Source organism: Melozone crissalis, unplaced genomic scaffold (assembly GCF_028551555.1).
Source record: "Melozone crissalis strain CALT ecotype California unplaced genomic scaffold, PUWL_Pcris_2 ptg000013l_1, whole genome shotgun sequence".
Taxonomy (NCBI): Eukaryota; Metazoa; Chordata; class Aves; order Passeriformes; family Passerellidae; genus Melozone; species Melozone crissalis.
This window is the reverse complement of record NW_026535791.1, coordinates 33,272,420-33,294,837: the sequence shown is the minus strand read 5'-3', so window position 1 is coordinate 33,294,837 and position 22,418 is coordinate 33,272,420. Positions and strand designations below refer to the sequence as shown.

Here is a 22,418-nt window from a genome sequence, read left to right as displayed (position 1 = left end):
CTCGTAAGAAGTACTTTTGAAGTCTTGTAGGACTAGTGGAGAAGTGTGGGTTATAAAGCTTAATTTTTTAAACATTAAAACAAAAGTTGTTCAATTTCAAATTTTATTGACATTTGATCATAAAGTACTTTAATAGCTGTACTGTTATATAAATGGGAACATGTCTCACTGCAATATGCAGTACTATCTTCAGTAATATATTCCAAAATAGAAAGACCTCTGAATGTCAGAAAACTTCACAACCAGTGACTTTTTAATGGACAGATACAATGTACAGCAAATTTTTCCACTTGTTGAGAGAACTGTCTATGTATTTTGGGAGAAGTGTGGAAACACAACTCACAGAAAGACATACATATATTTGCTTCAAAAAATGAAAAGGTCTTCAAAAATTTTTATACAGAAACAATCTCTCTTCTCCCCTTCCACCAATGTAGGTTTCATGAATTTAGTCTAGTTAGCCTAACTGGTAGAATAAAGCAGTGTACTAACTCTTTTATATAGTAGAAGTAAGTAAAATGCAACAATCCATCTGTTCCAAACAACAGAATATTTGCTTTGTGAGTTCAATTAGATAGATAGCCATACTATAAAAGTTGGTCATCACATGCAAACATGTCCTGGAGTGTCCAGAACAAGCAGACAACAGTGACAGCAAACTGGGAAAAGAATGCAATTTGATCTTATTTTGATAATCAATGAGATATTTTCTACCCAATCCTACAAATGAGGACACTCAAGAATACTCAGAGAAGCCAGAGGAAGAGATTCCAGCTGGGACACAGAAAAAGGAGATCATGTGAAACTCTGATGGGAATGCCTGATCCTGAAGCATGATTTGGGACCATGACTCCAGCACTTCAGACCTTGTGGCCCAGCCCCAGAAAGGCACATCCCATGGCTTTGATTGCTGCACTAACCTGCACGACTTCACAGCTGCATTGTCTCTCCCATGGAGCATAGGCACTGTGTAATTCATGAAGTTGCATATATCTATGATTAAACAATTTTGGTATCCACAGCCATTTAGTGCTCACTTTGTGATTTGGTCTTAAACCACAAGAATTAGGTTTCCATTGCTCTTGGGGTTTTTTTTTTTTCACACAAATAAGAAAATCAGATGGGAGTTTTAATAAATAATGGTTCAAGAGAGCTGCTGCTCTTAAGATCTTCTTCAGAGGTTGAAGATGCAAGACTGTGTAGGATCACAGTACGCAGAGCCACTCACTAGAGCGCTTTGAATGGTTACAGCTGCACTTCTTCCATGCTACAAGCAGTAGAGAGTACACAACCTTAACCTTGCAGAAGGCATCTTTGCATCCTGCACAGGACCAGGTACTTCTCTGTCATCCAGCACTTCTCCTGGGTCTCTTGCAGGCTTCAAATATAACAATAATATTTCTGTGTACTTCTCCAAGTGTTGTGTTGCTCTGGGAGCAGTGTGATGAAGCTTACCAAGATAGGTTTTACTGCATGAAACAGAGGACATGAAGGAAACACTGGAGACATGGCATGAGGACATACCATGCATTTTGCAGGCCTAGAGGTATTTTTTGAAGGCCAGAGGACATCAGTCAGTGCTGTCTCAATCCTTCTTACTGTAAAAGATTCTCAGGAACAAAATATCCTCAAACTCTTTTGGTGCTTTGAATCGGTGAGAAAATTAGCAGTTCTACAGCAAAGATTTTTCTAGGGACCTAGTTATGCAACACATCCAATTTTGCCAGAACAGTATAGAATTTAACAGTCATAATGGCAGTTTATGTTAACCATAAATCCTAGAGATTGTGTCTACAGGCATGGCCCATAATTTCACTCTGCTAAAAAGCATGGCCAATCTCATTCCCACAGAACCATGTCCTAAACACATCTAATGGTATTAAAATCTGGTATGCCTGGTGTGCTCAGACTATATCTTGCAGCAGCCCTGCATGACTACAAGGTTAACATGTTAAATAATCCTTTTTTGATTTGAGAGCAGTGTTAGGCATTCAAGGCCACACTAAACTGTCACTATCCATGCTGTTTTGTAGTGTATAGGTCATAACTCCTTCTTCAGATAAAAGAGATAAGTCATATCCTACCTTATTGACAAATCCCTCTTTCCTTTTACAGTGGGCTAATTTTTTTTAAAGATGTCCTCTAAAATTAGAGGAAAATATATCCATACAAAAAAAAAAAAAAAAAAAAAAAAGCAAAAAAGCAAAATAAAAGAAAACAAGAAAACCCTATATTTCTATATTTTATATTATCAGTTTGGTTATATTGAAAAAAAATTCTCCAACAGACATGACATTTAAAAATATTATTCAAATTTATAAATATCCACAGGAAAGTAATTTGAATATGCCAGACTTATCCCTACTGCATTTGGCAGAACACTGAAGGAGCCAAAGTTACTAGAACTAGCTATAATCGGATTTCTAGAGGAAACTTTGATTAAATAGATTTTAAAATAAAGGAAGGGATGAGTTTGGAATTAAATTCCATAGATACATATTTTGCATTTACTCATGATCATATAATTGTTCCGTAGAAAATAAAACACTCACATTTGCCTTGGCTGTAACTTCACTGACATATGTAGCATTATGTCAAGGAATTTTGATTGATAGCTACAAAATATCAATGCTGGAACACAATTATTTGGGGTGCTGTAATTTTTTCTACTTAACCATCCAACAAGAGAAAAAATAAATTACCTTTATGAAAATACATAAAATACGGAAGGCTTCTATTTCATGGTCAGATCTGCCCTTAATTGCAAAATTATCTTAAAACAAAAGTCTCAGTTCTTTGAAAGCTAAAAATGAATACTGTATGTATTTGTGAAAAACAGGTTTGTCTTTCTTAATTTCTTAAACAAGATACAAAACTTGTGTAAAATAGAAAACTTCAACCTGAAGAAACTGCCTTCTCTGAGAACAGAGCTAAAGATCTTTTAACCACAATATTTTGACCTGATTAAACAGGTTGAAAAGCCACTCAAATGTATTTATTTAAATTTGCAACCAGTGCACTCACTAGCAGTGAAGGTGACTTGATTTCTTATTTTTCCATCTGCCTCACATTTCTTACCATCTACATAGTCAACAAATAAAGGAAATTCAGAACAGGGACACTGTACAGTGGCCCAGTAAAAATGCAAACGAAAGCTTATGCCTACTGTGCAAAGACAGTGTCCTGACCTTTGAAGTGTGTTACCAACTTGTTATGAGAAGTGGCTGTGGGAATTTGAGCTTGATACCAGGTGTCTCTTGTTATGATGTCGAGTTCAAGCATGGATAATAGCAAGTGCCTTGAAAATGTATTGGAAAACAGAGGACCTAGGCCTCCAAATCCCCAGATGTCAATTAATTACCGGTCACTGGGGACCTACAACACTGACGATGGGGAAAAGACTCCTTTCAGCATACTAAAGAAAAGAAGCAGGTAAGCAAAAGAAAAATAGCTGAGCAACAGGATAAGGCACCTGCCTGTGAGAGTAACACCCTCAGTGCACATTGCAGTCTTGTCAGCAGAAGCTAAAGGCTGAAACTGCCAAGAAGCACAAACATTGTGTAAAATGACAGGATTAGCGTTGGAGTATAGAGGCAGAAGCATTTATGACAAGAATTGTTTCAACAGAATTGGTGAGATCACTGGAGTAGTGAGAGAACTGCATCCTTTTGCTGCCTGTTCCTGATAGTATAGGGATAAAATGGTTCTAAAATCATGGGCTATTCAGGAGAGTTGGAAAGAAAGGTTGGGCCTGGTAGGCCCTGGGAAACTGCTAGGCTTTACTGGATCATGCGAAACTGTGCCTGTATAATCATTTAATGACTATGATAAATTATATGATTGCTATATGGTAAATGCTATGATTGATAAATGTCATGATTGTTTGGTAATTGGATATAATTATTGTTTAATTGTAACAAGAATCATGAGAAACTATCTTTGGGTGGTTTAATGGAAATTACAAAGATCCATGCTTGGATGAAATCAATGTATAGAATAGAACGCTGTAAGTTTAAAAATTAATATGTGGTTATATAATGATACAGGTATAAAAACGTGTTCATCCTGAAACCATGGGGGAGTCAGATTTGGGTGTGTACCCCTGACACCCAGAGCTCTTCAATAAAAGCTGGATATAATCATTCTGTGATTATGTGTTTCTGAATGCTAACACTCCAAGAGCAGCAGCTCTCATGCTCTCTGCCTGTTGCAAAAGCCCTTCATTGCTGTTGTCTGGGATTGTATGTGGGAGGTTGTGCATATGTGTGCATGTGTGGGTGTATCTGTCTTGCAAAATTTCTATGTATTTTTTCCCTGTAACTCTCTAACTTTCTGGTTAAGCCTTGTTACACATAAACGATTCTGTTGTTTCCTCAGCTGCCCTTTACCTTAATCTGTGCTCTTCGTGTAGCCTCATATAATATTGTTTGACAGTGTCTATACTATTTTACAACCCAGAATATATATTTTCTTGAATCCAAGAACTGATCAAAATATATAATACCTATCTATTATATAATACCCACACATGTTTAGGAACATGTTAGGAATGGATATGTATCTCTCAGTCATTTTGGCATTTTCTAGCTAGTGGCCTTATTAATGCGTGTAACTACTATTCTTATCCTTGCCCTTGATTCATTAATCTGAAAAAAATCTTGATACATCTATTTGTCTTAAATCCATTTTCACTGTTTTTAATACATCAAACTTAAAGCAATTTGGTGGTTATGTGGCTATTTCAGCATTTTACTTTCAAGGGTAAGACAGTCTTAAAACCACAAATAAGAAAATCAAAATGAGAGCTAAGTGATACAGCTAAAGGGAACAGGTGGGATTCGCCTTTACCTTAGGAAAATGTGATTAAAAATACAGTGACAGGTTTCATATCACAGGAAATTAAAATAGAAGGAATGAGATTTAAAGAGATGCAACACCCCTGGTTTTTCAAGAGCCTTATTGCTACCTTCTAGCCAAAAATTATTTTTGCTTTTCCTATGTTTTTCCTCTTTCCTGTTTCAGAGAAGGTGAAATATTTTACTGCAATTGAATAGGGTAAAGTATCCCAGTGGTGAAATATATTACATAGTGACACAGTCTCCAAAGGAAAGTAGTAGAAGCTTTATTGCTCAGTTCACTTAAGTCTAGATGAGACAAAGCCCTGGAAAATATTCTTTAGGGAACAATCTGGCAACTACATGAAACAGCAAAGCAAATAGCTGTTTTCAACTCTAATTTCTACCATTAACATCCATGTTATAGTATGACTTGAAGGTTATTCAGAGATTAATGCGTTACAGAGTAGCTAGATGAGATTAATAATGTAAAAATCTGCATTTCACAATATTTTGGTCATTACAATAGGTTCCAGGGCTAGTAATTTAACCACACTTAAAAGAAAGCATAATAAGCATAATAACAAGGACTGAGCTGTAGCCAAAAATAGCCATCTGATTTTAAGTGATTGTTTTTCACACAGCAACTAGAAAATCTCACCTCTGATCTGGCTTTTCTTCATAATGATAGATGCTGCCTAGGAGTAACAATTCAAATAGCATGTCAGTGAATACACCTACAGGTGTCCAATGGGCTGAAATGGACAACCAAGACAGATATAAAATGCTTTTTAACAAAACATGCTGATTTATCAAGATAATCCTTTACTGATGTAGCTATGATGCTAGTCTGTATTCACTGCAGCGGTGGTGATAAAATGATCTGGGAAGACCTCTCTCAGAAAATATATAGATCTCATCCAGAGGGAACAGTGTTTACAATTTACCTAATAACGGGAACTTTAACATTCTTGTTGTGGTCAGTTTTACCTTTCTTTTTTTTTCCCCTGCTGATTTACACTTGTATTTGAGATTGGGAATGAAGTTACTAAAAGAATTCATCAGTACTTATAAACAATAATATTTAAATGCAATAAATGGACATGTGTGAGAGAACAAAATATTGGAAGTTTGCTAGCTTTAATATCCTGATACATAGAAACATGTCAGATTCTACCCCAGTACTCTCTCACTCCCACTCCTCAATGGGACAGCAGGAGAAAATATTATGTAAGATAAACAAATGAATATCCCTTACCAATGAACAAAATAGATTTCACTTCAGGAAGAGTCCATGAAAATTATCAGAAGGCTGGAACAATTCTGCTTTGAAGGAAAACTGAGAGAGTTGGGGTTGTTTGGGCTGGAGAAGAGAAGGCTCCATGGTGACCTTATAGCAACCTTCCAGCACTTAAAACAGGATTTATAAGAAAGACAAAGAAAGATTTTTTACCAGGGCCTGTAGTGACAGGACAAAGCTCAGGGATTTTAAATTAAAAGAGAGTAAACTTAGATTGGACACAAGGAAGACATTTTTTGCAATTAGAGTGGTGGAACATTGGAACGGGTGGGTGCCCTAACAACGGATGTGTTCACAATCAGCTTGGATGAGGATTTGACTAACCTGAACTGGTAGCAATTATCCTTGTCTATGGATGATGGGTCAGACTACATGATCTTTAAAGGTCCTTTCCAACCCTAACCATTCTATGATCTAGGCACACTTGCTTTATGCCCACTCTCTGGAAAAAGATGGAGAACAGCAATATGAGATGCCATATTACAATCTCAAACAGACTTTTTGAGTGGGACTGGCCATATTACCAAAGGTGAATTCTCAGCTTATTTTTGAAAATAATGTAATTTATTAGCAATTAAAATAGATTTGGATAGTGAGAAGTAAAGGAAAATTTTAAAATACTTTCCCACTATCTATTTCCCAGATCCAACTGCACTTGTTCAGTCCCAACTCCCATACCTACCCCTGCTTCATGTGGCACAGTGTGGTATTTTCAGGGTTCCCAGGATGAAGGAGGAATTTATGAATCTGACTCCATGTTCTTAGAAGGCTAATTTATTTTTTTATGTACTTCTATTTGGTATAACATTCTATTAAAGAATGTTATACCAAACTATACTAAAGAATAGAGAAAGGATGCAGATAGAAGGTTGTAAAGAATGATAATGAAAACTTGTGACTGCTTCCAGAGTCCTGACACAGCTGGATGGTGATTGGTCATTAAGTCAAAACAATTCACAAAACAGGGAGAAGCAATCAGATAATTATTGTTTTCATTTTTCTCTGAGGCTTCTCAGCTTCCCAGGAGAAATCCTGGCAAAGGGATTTTTCCAGAAAATATGACATTGACAGCACAGGGAGATGAGGAATGGGGTATCATGATCAGTCAGCAGCACCTCTATGCCCATCCTTCTTTCTCACACCTTTCCTCCACTTATAAGGGGTATTTCCAGGGCTTCAGGAAATGTCCATGTGTTCTGGCATAGGGCTGTACATCAGCCACACCGTGGATATCTGCTCCAGCACAGTTCTCCATGGGTTGAAGTAGGACACCCTTCTCTATTGTGTTCTCCCCCCCTGTCTGTGGGGGAATCTCTTCTCTGGTGCCTGGAGCACCCTCTCCTCAGCTCCTTCTCTGACCTTGATATTTTCACCGTTGTTTCTCCCTTTTTTTACCCCCATCACACTACTCTTTGTCTGGCATTTTTTCCCTTTCTTAAATGTGTTTATGGAGGCACCACACACTTGGCTGATGGGCTCAGCTGTGTTCTGTTTTGTGGAGCCAGCTGGACACAACTGTGTCTGGCACAGGGTAGCCCCTGGTCTCACAGAGATTACTCTGTAGCCCACTTGCTGCCAAAGCCTTGCCACCCACGCCCAATGCAAAGCAGGGTACCCAGTCCAAACTTCTGACCGAACATCTGTTTCAAAGCTCTCTTTAAACCAGTCATATTGTCTTTAAGATTACCCTCTACAGGTCACAGAAGTCACCTTGTGAAGTCCATTGCTTTAAAGGGATACCAGAGTGTTTCAAGGTCTATTGACTTCTGAGAGCTCTGTTTCTCAGAACACACATTCCTGATCCTGCCTGAAGTATGGACTGACAGAGTTGCAAGAAAAGCAAACACTGACATTTGTGGTGTTGCCAGCACTATCTGTTCAAATACTGGAAAGGCACATGTATGTGCATTTTCCTGAAAAGGAAGAACTGAAGGACACCTACAGATAGAACTTTACCTCATATTTCTCAATGGCATAATTTACCAGGATCTAAGAACATTCCTGAACTCTTTATGATAAGTCCTTATCTTGAGGTACCAGAAAGTGTCTCTATTCAATATTCCTACTAGGGATTTTGTGTCCTATTGGTTATTGGTATGAAGGAAAACCTGTATTAATAGAATTCAGCCAAAAGCTTGTAATATTCCTCATCAAGTGATAGTGAAAAGAAAGTTAATGCATGTTTTATGTCTCTTTCCTGCCTAAATATTTTTTCTCTATTCATATATGCAAAGCTCTTTTGAATTCAGAAAATGACTGCAAATATTATCTCCCAAGACATTTACCAACATAATGTCACAAAAAAAAAAAACCAACAACAAAAAAAAACCAAAAAAAAGAGATGTCTTCTAGCCAGCTCTTTAGCCAAGAACAATGTAGGAAAAGATGTAAAATTAATCATACAAAAATTCCTAAGTTTATATCTGCATACATTATGATATCATGCTAAATCATATCTGCTATCATTTCGCTTCACCTTTCAGAGAATGAGATTGTATATTTGTTTTGGTGCTTGAAATATTAAGATAACCATTCATCTTTTTGGCACAATGAAAGATGAATGTTTAATGAAAAAAGTTAGGAAAATAGATGTTTCTTGGGAACATCTAGTTCTTCTGTAGTAATTTGAACATGTACAGTCAAGTTTTTTATCTACCTGTTAAGATTTATGTTGAAACTGATCTTTCTACAAGATAATGAAAGGATGAACTAAACCAATGAGCTATTATTTTAGGAAAGAAAATATCCTTTCTCTATCACTTTAGCAATGCAATTATAAAATGAAATGCTCAGTTAGACTGCTTTCTCATTCTGTTCACTTCAGCTTTGCATGACCATGAGTTTTGTGTGACAAACTTTTAACAGGGTCTGATAGAATTTTTCATTTTTTTGGGGGGGCTAGAGAGTCCAGACATTTTTGAATACATAATTTTTTTCTTTTATACTGAGGGAAACTGCATAAAGGCAAGCCAGAAAATATGGGTGTGGTTTTGTTTTGTTGTTGTTGCTGTTATTTTGCGAAAGCTATTAATCTGAATTTATGCAAGCAATCTGGATAAAAAATTGTTATTACCTTTAACATTATTCCTTCAGAAACACTTTTTTATAAATTTCTAGTGCTAAATGGTAACTCATAGGATGGGAATAATGTCTGTTGTCTATTTTGTCTCTAAGTATTTCACAGTCCCTGGAATATTTGCAAATATACATTTAAATCTTTTTAGGAATGATACAAACTCTATGCTACAAATTCCTCTAATACTAGAGCTATGAATTCATTACCTAATGAAACATGCTTCTGCTTGTGTTTTATAGCTTGACCTAGCTCTTGATTTAGCTCTTCTATGGAGTTCAGATGTTACTTGTGAAAGACATTCGGCTTTTCCTTCCTGAACTCATGTGTGCAGAGATATTACAGACAAACAAACAAAACTAATAATAAAAAGCTTTTAAACATGAGATCAGTCACTGTTAAAAGAGAGCTCATTTAAATTTAAAAAAAGAACAGAATTAAATCAGAAATTAATGAGAAAAAATTCCTAAAGTAGGTGGAAAAAAAGGAGAGTTGTGCAAGAAAAACATGTGGAAATCACAGATTGGATATTTCCCAATTAAGTAATTTCTCAAATTCTGAGCAACCCAAAATTACCAAGTGAAATGTATATACCATCATACTTATAGTAACATAAGTGCAGGAAGAGTAAAATACAGCACCACTAATAGCAGGCCATAACTTCCATGTATGGAAAACATAAGACAGGATGTGCACAGGGCTTGCCTTGTTCTTTCCTCTTCCAGAAAACTACAGCATATGCCTTTTACAGCTGGAACATCTATTTGAAGTGTGATGTCTGATGGCCACAGACAAACCCTTTCTCTGTGAACTTGTTGAAATATTTTTTGACTTTTTAGAAAGTCTTGTGCTGAGTGGAAAAATTATTACAGTTGTTCATTTTAAACCTGCTGCCTGAGAATTTTTTTAGATCCTTCCACATTCTCATATTATATGATATAGTCCTTATTCACCTCTGTAATTTATAACTCTCTTATACATCACCCAAGGTCATGCAGTAGGTTTCTAAAGGATATATAGAAGAGAAACACAGTAAAATAGTTGCAAAAGGGAGGCTTTAAATTCAATCAAATGAAGGGAGGCTTGAAGCTCAATTAAATGAAGAAGCTTCACTATATGTCTTTTTTAGACTCCCTATTTAAAGAATAAGTTGCAGCAAGCAACACCTTGCCAACATTCTTTTCTATTTTGTAATTTTGCAACTGTAGAAATGTCTCTTTAAGAAAGAAACTTAATCACCAAGCAACCAAAAACCCATCCAAGCCAAAATCAAACAGCTGTTTAGCATGCAATCTCTACAAGTACTTTTAAATTCTTACACTTTCTATTTAGTGTCACTATGTGAATTTTCAGCTCCTGAGGCCATTTGCTGTCTCATACTCTCTTCAGTGTTAGACAATGCAGTTTGTGCTTAGAAATCACTCTGTATTTTTCTGATTTATTTGTTCTAGAATCTTTCCCTCATCCTCCAGTATTTTCTCTTCCTTCTCTGTTGTCAGCTTAATAAGGGTAAATTGCTATCCTCCTGCATTTGTCTTCACTGTAGTCGCTCTCAAATTTTCATCATCACTCCCATGCATCTCAGATACATTCAGAGATCTGTGATTTTCCTCTTGGAACCTTTTCTTGATTTCCAATCAATTTCTTAATTTCTAGTTCTTGGAATTTCCATGTCCTCTGACATCATAATTTTGTATGATACTATCTCTCCTTTGTCAAGTACTTTGTTTATTTTCTTTAAGTAGAGAGTAATAACACACTCAGATATTTTGAAAACATAATTCCTATTTTATTCTCAAGCTTCAGCTAGAGAGGACGTAAATATTATCCTGCAGTTCATCCTTTTAAAAGGCATGTCAAGTGTTTTAACAAAAAGAAATGAACAAAGGTATCTTATTTCTTATTCCAGGTTTCAAAATCACCCTTCAATTTCTAATACTAACTGAGTCACTTAATTTTATATATTCAATTTCTCATCATTTTATGTTGTGAGATGGAGCCAACGTGTTATTATTCCCTTGTTACAAAAGTTAATTTAAAGTACTGAAGGAAAACATATAGTTGGAAAATCCAATAATAAATACTAAAATAGAAATTTAGGTTTAGTGGTGTGCCATACTTTGGGGCTTGCTTTGGAAGAATCTTTGAGACATGCTAGTACAACAGCCATAAAAAGCTTCTTAAAGTGATTTTTCTTTTCAAGCACGTCTCAATTCTTTGGAAGTGTAGGTAGAGCATATTGCAAAGGCACTTTCTCACTTCTTTACAGCTCTGCACAGGATGACAAATATTTTGTTTGATTGGTTTGGTTTTGTTTCTTGTCTCTAAAGAAAACTAGAATAAAGAGTTCTTGTTTTGCATATTAATAGCTCCTTGAAATACTTATATGACTTATATGAAATACTTATATTACTTATACACAGTAACAGTGCAAAAGCATTCCTTCCCCATCCCTCCCCCTTCTTAGCTATCTACTTAGTCTAAGGTCACCATTTGAAAACAAGAATTGAATAATTTCTTCAGTTATCACCTATGGAGAAGCATATAAATTAAAATTTATAACACCTGTGTGGCAAACTGCATCCCTATTTCTCTGTGAAGAAGATAATGAAAGAATAGATGCTTTATGTGAATGGTAGAAAGAAAAATGCATTAGAAACATCATCTTGGAATTTTCCTTAAATGGAGACTGATTGAGAAAATAGGAATTTCTAATTAATCTACTTCTACTCTTTATATGTGTGGCCATAAGAAGAACATCTGGAGCCTTGTGGGTAAAGAATCCCATGCTTTTTAGCTATGCTTTGAAGTTGGAGATATTTAACTTCTGGCTTGCAGAAAAATAGTTTGTGTAGGGCAGCTAGCTTTCCCTGTCTTTAATGTATGGGCAAACACAGCAGAAGAAAGGACAAGAGCAATTACATAGTCCAGAATAAAAAATCTTTCATGCAGCACCACAAAAATGGAAGATAAAATGGTAAGTCATCTAAGAATTTTGAGTACTTCACCAACAGGCACAATTTTTTTTGACAATTCAGATTTTATCTGCAAATGTCCATATATAAAATTCATTAATTCCTGAAAGCAGGACAGCTATCCTATATCAGCTTTCTATAAGGAGTTTTTGCCAGACATTTTTCCAGACATTTATTGCTCCCTAACCCCACCCCAGTATTAATAAGACAGTACTTAGCAGAGAAGTTGTCTATGGTGGAAGAGGATAATTCTTCAAAGGATTGTCAGCAGAAACAAGATCTTTGGAGCCTTCCATCAGCCAGGGACCAAATTACAGTCAAGCTTTGTATTGTAATGTGTGTATTGTACATCTTTTATGGTAGGGATAGAAAAGAATGTGTGGTTGTTTAACATGTCTCCCTCAAGAAGATTGGTGTGAAGAAGGACTAAGAAGCATTCTAAATATACTTGAAAACAAGCAAAAATCTCATTAGATGCCTCAGAGGAACTGTTTCTAACACTCTTTAGCATAGAGATTGTATGTTTTTATTGAACAGTAAAGTAAAGAGTGAAAAAACAAGCCTAAAGACTCGAAATTAGAACAAAAAAAAAAAAATTAAATCAGAAGACAGATAAAACAAGCCGGTCATGAAAGTTTAGACAAAATAATCATTTCCCAGCTGAAGCCCACCATAGCATGATGTGCTAAGTATATAATACCCCTATGTTCCATTGAAAAAATCCCAAATTCTTAGGTATCTAGATGCAAATTAGTTACCTAGACACAAATTATTCATTAGAATCATTTATTATAAAAATAATAAATTTATTTTTAAAATAATATTTCTACTATTTTAAGGTCTCATTGTGACTTGATTAATATTGTCAAGAAAGCCGCCTTCAATGTACAAGCTGAAAGCTTTTACCACTATAATGAAAAAGACATTGTAAGCAAATTTACATTTTCCTATTTAATTTTTGCTATGACAATCACCTCTAAAATATGAGCCAGATAAGAGAGACTAAGCATGTAAAGGAGCCCCTCTTTGAATAGGAGTGTTACAAAAAGTAACAAAAACTATTACAAAAGTATTACAAAAATTTTAAATCCATGTTTTCACCGAGTTGATTCAATATCTACTACACACTATCAATTTACCAAGCATTTTTTGTGCCAAATAATTCCAAACTTATCATAGCACTTTTTGTCATGGGAACTGCTACTTATCTTTCAGTTTGACATAATTTAATAAAATGATATTTTCTTCTAAATTGTCTGAAATAGATAACTTAATAGAAATAAGCCATTGCCAATTAAACACATAAAGCTAGACCAAAACACCAGGTATTTCTTGATAATGAGGACACCCAAGAGTTCTTCAGGTCATTTGTGGCACAAAGTAATTTTCTTATTGAACAAGCAGGGAATCTGTTTCACTCAAATTGATTGACACTGCTCAAAGGGAAGATATTGACATTTATTAGCCTCTTTTTAGCTTTTTCTTTCACTCTCAAAGTCTTCAGATAAATTGTTTCAATTGACACACACACAAAGAAATAAAACTGCTCTGCCTTATGATAGAGCCTGGGCTACAAAGAACATCATTCACTGTAGTCTTAGTGTGGAAACTCCAACAGAGGACTAATTCAAGATTGAATTATTCTTTTCAAAGTGCCCTGAAAATTAAAAAAAAATACAAATGAATAATATAGAAAGAAACAGAGAGAAAAGATGCAGTGGCCAAATGGAGCCCTTATTGGATATCTACAGAGTTTTCAATACCATTTCTATTTTCTTCCTAACACAGAAACAAAACAAAACACAACAAATTACTTTTTCTTTTTCCCCCTAAAGCATGTAGTTTAGTGGAAATGTGTATAAAGGCTAAAGAAGTAAAGAGGTGACTTTCAAATAGCTGCCTTTCCTAATCTGCAGCTGGCTCATGTTTCTGTTATTTTTATGGCACAGTGTGCCTGTGATTGGCAATGACAGCCTGCCTTCTGACCATTTAGAATTACTTCCTTAAAAATGAAAAGTCTACAAAACAAGGTTAAAATTTAATCCTTTTTTTGGTGTTAATTAAGGATACCAAGTAGTTCAAGAACAAACAACAGATGTGTAAGGACCATATTTTTGTACTTACTGATAATGAAAGCCACCTTCAGTGATTTTTTCACTGATACCATTTACCAAGGGCAATGCTGCTCAAATAAGTTTGTAAATGTTGCGTAAAAAAATATTTTTTTTCTAAAATATACACAATTATGAAGGATATTTGGAACAACACCTTTTCTTGGTTTGTTTCAAGTACATCTGTTTTCTTCCCATGCAGACTAAACACCATGCCCTATGGTTTAATAGCAATGAAACAAAAACCAGGTTTGGTTATCTTTTGCTAACTAAAGCAAGTCAAAAAGATCAGAAAGTGACAGGATGATACCTTGGGTAGATATGTAAGAGGAACAGTATGCTGATGTATTTTTCCTGGCTTTTTGTATCAGTTTGACTGCTTTCCCTGTTGCTACAAGAGTCTCTGAAAAAATTCTGAGAATATGAATGGAGGCAGAAGAGGTGGCCCAGTGCAGTGAAGAGTCCTGGGCAGAGAGATTACATTCAGCTCTTGTTTCATAGCATCTCCCAAAATACAAAGGACCCAAATGAAATCTAAAAATATGCATTTCCAAACACAGTAACTTTTTAGTCTACGACTTGGGAAAAATCCCTTTTTTCCTCTTTCTTTTTTCTTGTCTGAAGAAATGGAAGACATAACACTGGAAATATGTATGTTCTGTAACCCGAGAAACAATACCTGCTGATATTCCTTTGCTGTCCTTTCACAGATATCCTTTTGAAGAAGAATGATCATTTCTTTCCTATAGTTGTGACTACTTTCTAATATTTAAATAAAGGTCAATTCCCCAAACATGAATCTTATATAAAATAATGGGCATTACATGTGACACTTCACAGAAATCCTGTCTGAATTCTGCTGTACTAGACTATGGAACATATGGTTCCATAGTCTAACAAGAGATTGAGGCATATATTAATAAGAACTCAAGGAATGAAATATTTTTGATGGATGGAAGTGTTCTTCCTTCTATCAAAATATTTCATGAAGTTGTCACAAGTCTGTTCTAACTCAATGTAAAAATGTCATGTGCTGCCTTCTTTCCTTTTCTGTACTTTTGCATTGAAAATCTCCCTTAATCAATTCTGAATATAGTAACTTCAGTTTTTCATGCCAATTTATGTATAGACTTTAAAGCTGTACAACAGGGTTTAAAATGTTTGCCAGATGCTGTCATAAGTGATAAATTACCATTACTTCTACTTTCTAAATATTTTTTTCAGCATTGGGAAAAGCTAGGGATTTTTTTTTCATTAGATGTTAGAGTCTCCTTCTGGATAAATTCAGCCTGTCATAATCAGAGCAACATAAGGCTCCAAAAATATTGTTGTATAACTTCTTTTGAAATATAATAAATACTGTAAAAAGAGTATTTTTGAACTTTAAAAGAGATAGAAGTGTTTCTGTCAGAATGAGTGACCAGTATCACTCAGAGTGATCATAGGAACCAGCAAAATGGCAGCAAAGGAAACTGTGCAGGCAGAACTTTGAAACTTCAATTAAGAGCATATGTATAGATAGACTAGGATTTCTCTAAAAAAAAATAAAATAGTTCCCACTAGAGGTTAGTTTTATCATGTATTTTTGTAAACATTTGCCTTGTTTCTTCTTTTCTTAGGTTACAGCTGTACTAGCCTCATCTTTCATCTTTCATGCAACTCCTCCTCTGAAATGTTGAAGGTCAGGATTGAGTTCACCTACTGTACTTGTGTAATTTTTCCTTTGTCCTGACTCTTCCCATGAGCTTTAAATCCAGTTCAAGACAAAACTCAATTTCACCAAAAATTTACCCCAGTGTTGATCATCATAAAGAGATATATATTTAAAAAATTAGTTAACTGACCAAGCCCAGCTACACAAAAGCGGATGAAAAATTAAAGCAAAGAAATACAGATATTTCATGTTCCTGTACTGCAAAGAATAGTTTTGAATCAGGTTCTAGTCTATGAAATATCTAATTCAAACGACTTTTTTGGGTTTTGGGTAGTTGTTTCTTTTTTTTTTTTCTTTTTTTTTTTGGTTAAGATGATCTGCCCTTATCATTCCATAATTAGAAAAATCAATACTTCAATGAAAAGGAAGTCACAGCTATCATTTTAAAGCCAGCACTGTTCCTTGGTGACAGCCACAAAACTACAACAGAAGAAAGATTTTTTGCATTCAAACTTTTATTTTCTTCTTTTACAGTATTATTTTAAGACCATTCTAATTTAAAACTTTAAAACAAAACCCCCAAACTATGAGTTTCAAAATAAGAAGATAATATTATCAGAAAAATATGCTTAGTTTTACAGATTGTAAAGCTGTGTCTGTTCAAGAGATAATAGAGTTTCTTGTGGATGTATAGAGCAGTTGACACAACTGACCTCTTCCAGAGCTGTCACAGCTTGCAATGTAAATATGCATGAGATTCACATTTTTAAGCTGATAAAAGGCAAATTCAACATATTTGAAAAGTAAGGCTCAAAGGTAAGTGCTGAATCAATGAAAAGGCAAAGATCATCACAAAGCACAATGAGAACAGAAGAGGCCTAGAATTTGTTCAAGGACAAACTTTTAGGTAAAATGAAGGACATTACAGTGGCTGTGGGTAATTATCAAAAGCCATAAAGAGCACATGCTGCCTTCTAATTTTTTATATTCACAAAATATTCTTTCACTTGCTCAAAGCCATGCCAGCAGAGAGTCTGAAAACATGAACAAGTTATCCCAACACTGACAGCCCAACAAGAAAAGTACTGCAATCAGAGGAATAAGCAGTATTAACCTAATTATTGCTGGTTCCTGCTGAATTTTATGCATTGTGACATTGCCTATTCTAAGTGCCATCTGAGTAGAATCTCAGTGGCATAACAGATGGAAGGGGCAGTACAAATGTGGGATTTTTATTACTGTGTTTTTTTTCTAATACAGGAACTGCAATAAGGGAAGTAAATTCAGGAATGTTGTTAAAAACATTAGCAGCATCAATAAACAAAGGATATTCACAGTCCTAAAAACACTTGAGAGAGATAGAGAGATGAAGAATAAGGACAGCAAGAGACTTACAAAAACACAACAGCCCAAGCAAAAAATAAAAATATTTTTCTGTGTCTTTGTATTTGTTTTCCTTTATTTGTGAAACAAAGCAGAGAAGAAGTAATGGAAGAAAGGGAAACTCCAAAATATGATCAGTTGGTAGAGAAAATGCAAAAAATAACAAAGAATGAGGAAAGGGATGTAGTGACAGAAGGGACACCCTTAAGATGTTAAGAAATGCAATAGCTATAGATTCTGATTTTTGCTATGGAAAAATCAATGGTACAAAATTAATCATCATTAAAACAAATATAGATAACATAGCAATAAAGAACCATGATATTGAATCAGAGCAAATATCATTCTTTGATTAGTTGCAGATATGTAGATTAAAAAAATATATGACACAGGGCAAGTATAAATTGAAATAACCATAGTTGAAGAACAAGTGTTCAGTAAAAGTTTAATGCAACAAACTATATGCCTGCTATCATTGTTGTGCAAGGTGCTTCTCTTTTGGGATGGCAAACAATTGGGAGAAATTGAGCAGAAAAAGGGGTCAATGCAAATCTTTTTCCCTAGCTTTCTTTTCTTCTATAATTTAATTCTAAATCATGAAGTACAACCAGAAACTGGCTGTGGGAGAATAATCAGAAGTGATGTGCAAGTTTTGCACTGGCACAGATGGCCAATATATGAAAAGAAACCAATGGGCATGGGATCAAATGGTGCATTGTACTCAGCAGCCCTGGGCCTATTTTTTTACGAACCAGTTCTTCAGTCCACTTGTTTAATGAAACATAAATTTTCCCACGTTACTTTTGACGTACATGATTACGTAATTTTGCTGAATCCGTGACTACAGGATGGTGTTCCGTGAATTTATGCCATAGTGAACAAAAATCAAAGCTGGCTTTGGCAGAACCCACAAAATTAAAACTATTTCTATCCATATGATTTATGATGATTTTCCATGTGAAAGTCTATAATTTTTTTTCACTCATTTTTCATTTAGCAATTTAACCTTTTAGAAATCTGCTTTCTAGTCTCAAAATACATATCTTCTATTGTAAAGATAACACGCTCATGATATTTGCAGAACCAAAAGATATGGTACATTTTAAGAAAATACAGAAAAACCCCCATAATAGTGACAGAGCTCTAACACCTATGGCTTTGTAAGAGCATTTTCATAAGAGGAGTTGTAGCCTGAAGAGAAAACTGAAGACATAATAACTGCCTTAATTTATGTAAAATCTTCTGTTCTCCATGTCCATAGTAGAAAAGCCAAAAAGTATGAGACTTGAAATAAACCAGGAAAACTTTAGACTAGACTTTGAGAAAGATTTTCTATCAGAAGGACTCCTAAGAACTAAACAGGTTACTGAACTAAATTGTAGAGACTCGAGATTGGCAACCCTTAAGACCAGATCTGACAAAATCTGTCAGGAATGACCTTCCTGGAGTTGATAAAGATTAACTCAATAAAGTGGAAGGATATCCCTGCAACTGCTGTAATTCCAGTTGTAGCTCATTATTTCACCTGGGAGTAGATCTCACATGCCTATTAAGAAACAGGGAAAAATGGTGTTAAGGAAGGCTTGAAAGATATCAATGCTTAAATACTTTAATTCACCTTTCACAAAAGAGAATTAATCTATTTACATGGGGATAGGCTTTTTGTCTAGTGCGCATTAAAAAACTCCCAGTCTCTTTGAAAGGAAACTGCTATTTGTAAACAGGCTGATCCTCTAGCAAAATTTATGGAATGACAGTAATAATTGCAATATAAGAAAAATAACAAGAAAATTCAGTTACACTTGCAGACTACCAGGCCTGTTCCTGTGCACATAAGCAGCACATTCAATCTGTTCCTGGAGTGGTCCAGAATGTCACATCTATTGTGAGCAATGACACAAGGAACTGATGTGAGACAAAGTGGCTGACTGAGCTGCTATCTGGTTTCAAAGAATGCATTCAATAACTTATGACAGAACTTCTTCAGGTGGGAATTTCAGACAGCCCTAACGTCATATCCTTACTCTAGGAAGCTCTTTCTGGACCTACACCAATTGATAGGCACTGTCTGTATGGATAGATGTATTGATAAATACCTGGGATAGATGTATTGATAAACACCCTGGGGACAATTACAGAAACTCTCTCAGACAGGTCCTTCTGCTTGTGCCTAAGATATTTCTATAGAGTCAGTAGAATCTTTTCTTGTAGGTATGGAGTTGTTCATTTCCCAGAATCACAGAATGGGTATGGCTGGAAGGAACCACAGTGGGGGCCCGACATCCATGCTCAGGCAGGCTCAGGGCACAGGTCTGCACTCATGTGGGTTTTGAATATCTCTGGTGAGGGACGCTCCACAGCCTCCCTGGGCAGACTCTTCCAGGGCCTCACCACCCTTGCAGTAAAGAATTTCTTCCTGATATTTACCCTGCCCTCTTTGGAGCTTTCTGGTGTGCAAATTCTGCTTTACCTATGAGGCAAAGTGCCTTTGCCTCAATCCATGAGCCCCCTCCCTCTCACCCTTCAGATTCTCTCCTGCATCCCACGGTGGGGCAGTGAGCCCTGCTAAACCTGTGCAGGGCTTAACTGACTATGGGGTTAACCCACAATAAGTTTAATAATAAAAAAACAAGAATTAAAAGTAAAAAACAGTTCACTTTTATGACAAGCATATATATGGGTGCATTTCTGTATATATAACAACAAACCCTATTTTGACCAAAAGAATGTTGGAAAAATTCTTGAGTTCCTAGACTTAATGCCATCTCTTTGTATGCATTCACTTAGCATATTTACACGTACATTTTAATTTTTTATTTGATTTTTTAAACAGTGAAAATATGAATTCTGCACTTCTAAAAAAATTATATTATTTTAAAGTATTTCAAATATTGCAGTGACACATTTTACCGGGCCTCTTGTAATGTAGCCCTTGCAACTGTTCTGTTTTAAACTTTTTAATTTTTTTTTTTGTATCTAACTGTGTTAGGCTGCAGGAAATCACAGCCTTGTTCTTACATAAAATATTCAGGTGCTTAATTTTGAGCACAAGTAACCTCATAAAAACCAATGACTTAAGCAGATGTTTAAAATTAATCTTGACAATAAATCTTCGGAGACTAGAGTTCTTTAAATTATATGTACCAGAAGTTGCATAGTAACTTTCAAGGAATGAAAAGAATTTTTATCAAAAAAAATTCATTCGCATCAAATTACCACTTATGTATATATTACTGAGTAATAACTTTGGACATTACTTTTTCCCTTAAAAATTGAAATCCTAGGCCAAACAAAACTGAGTTTGTAATTTCTAGAAAGAAGAGCCCTAATTAAGAAGCATATGTGGTGTAGGGATGAAAGCAAAAGGAAATTGTACTCAGAAGTCATAAATAACTTTAAAATAATTTCTGACCACTATATTATTCAGAAGAATTTTAGGGCTATATTCAATATTGTGTTATGATCATGAAGTGCAACTTATGCGAAATTAAACACTAAAAATGTGATCCAGATACCTTCAACTATATTTTGGTTGAGTTTTTGCAGGTGCTTCAATTCTTACTATGTCAAATTACTTACATTGATTGCACAAAAGGGTCACAAGATAAAATTCATAAATGGATTCAAAGAAACAGCCACAACACTGGACTTTTTCTTGTTGCTGGTATGCCCACAAGGCCTGTCTCCAGTAAAATATTTACTTTCTTTCCTTTCCTTTCCTTTCCTTTCCTTTCCTTTCCTTTCCTTTCCTTTCCTTTCCTTTCCTTTCCTTTCCTTTCCTGTCCTTCCCTTCCCTTCCCAAACCTTCCCAAACCTTCCCAAACCTTCCCTTCCCGGAACCTTACCTTCCCAAACCTTCCCAAACCTTCCCTTCCCTTCCCAAACCTTCCCGGAACCTTCCCGGAACCTTCCCTTCCTGGAACATACCCTTCCCTTCCCTTCCCTTCCCTTCCCTTCCCTTCCCTTCCCTTCCCTTCCCGGAACCTTCCCTTCCCGGAACCTTCCCTTCCCGGAACCTTACCTTCCCAAACCTTCCCAAACCTTCCCTTCCCTTCCCAAACCTTCCTGGAACCTTCCCGGAACCTTCCCTTCCTGGAACATACCCTTCCCTTCCCTTCCCTTCCCTTCCCTTCCCTTCCCTTCCCTTCCCCTCCCCCTCCCCCTCCCCCTTCCCCTTTCCTGTCCTTGTCCTTGCTGGTTCAGAATTTTGTGTTCTTACTGGCTGGGTAACATGGCAACCTGGCCCAGCTTCAACCTGAAGTGTGCATACATCCCAGTCAGTATTCTGGTTGGAGAAGTCAGATTTGCAGATTTGGGTCAAAGAAGGTAAGGGCCTTGACCTTTTGATCCCTCCTCTGTGTCCACACAGTGAATGTAGAGACCCATCTGTCAGTACCTGAAAGGATTATCTGCAGCACGTCAGTGTGAGCCAAGCTTGGTTAACATGACAGCAGCCCAGACTGGTGGAGCACAGGCTATTTTCAGTCTGCGAATGCCTTGCAGCTGCACTCTTGCCAGTGATAGCCACAATAGTGACTTATTAAGGCCAGTCTGATGGATCTATATGCAGGCATAGGCTTGACATGGTGTATATACCTATTTTTGGACTGGATCTATCTTATATCCAGTCTCTCCATAGTGTAAGTGAAGACCATGGCTCACACTTCTGCATCTCTGTGCCAACATATCATGAGGTGCCTGAGTTACCTGGTTACAATGAGTCTTGCTGGGCAAGGGTTTTGAGAAATATATCTGGTTTCATGGATCTCATTCCAGCTTCCTAAATACTGTATGTTTATAGTAGGAGTCTTAGTAAAATATCTGTATTGTATATTGAATGTCTGTATATAGGCCTTGCCCTGATAAGCCCTGGTTGTTTTTGATGGGCTGCAGCTGTAGCTAGTGAAGATAACTAGGATAAAAGGGGCTGGGCTTGGCCAGTAGAGTTGAGCTGACAAGGAGCCCTGACAAAGAAGGAGCAACAAGCAGGAGAAGAAGTCAGAGCTGTGAAGAACTGCCCCCAAGAAGTATCACCAAGAAGGCACGAGACTTCAGAAATACAGTTGCGACAGTATGGGACTTTAGAA

At 36.1% G+C, this 22,418-nt stretch overlaps 1 protein-coding gene across 6 annotated transcripts in view; it reads right to left on the bottom strand.

The window, feature by feature from the left end:
- Positions 1-22,418, bottom strand: part of GPC5 (glypican 5) — a 588,801-nt gene that overhangs the window by 125,841 nt on the left and 440,542 nt on the right. Inside the window, exon 8 of one of the 6 annotated variants that reach the window (XM_054271914.1) lies at positions 13,355-13,840. The exons of the other annotated variants lie outside the window; for them this stretch is intronic. Within the exon in view, the coding sequence (XP_054127889.1) occupies positions 13,806-13,840 (35 nt within the window). The 3' untranslated portion in view covers positions 13,355-13,805. Of the gene's footprint in view, positions 1-13,354; positions 13,841-22,418 lie in introns of those variants that run through there. 6 annotated transcript variants of the gene reach the window in all.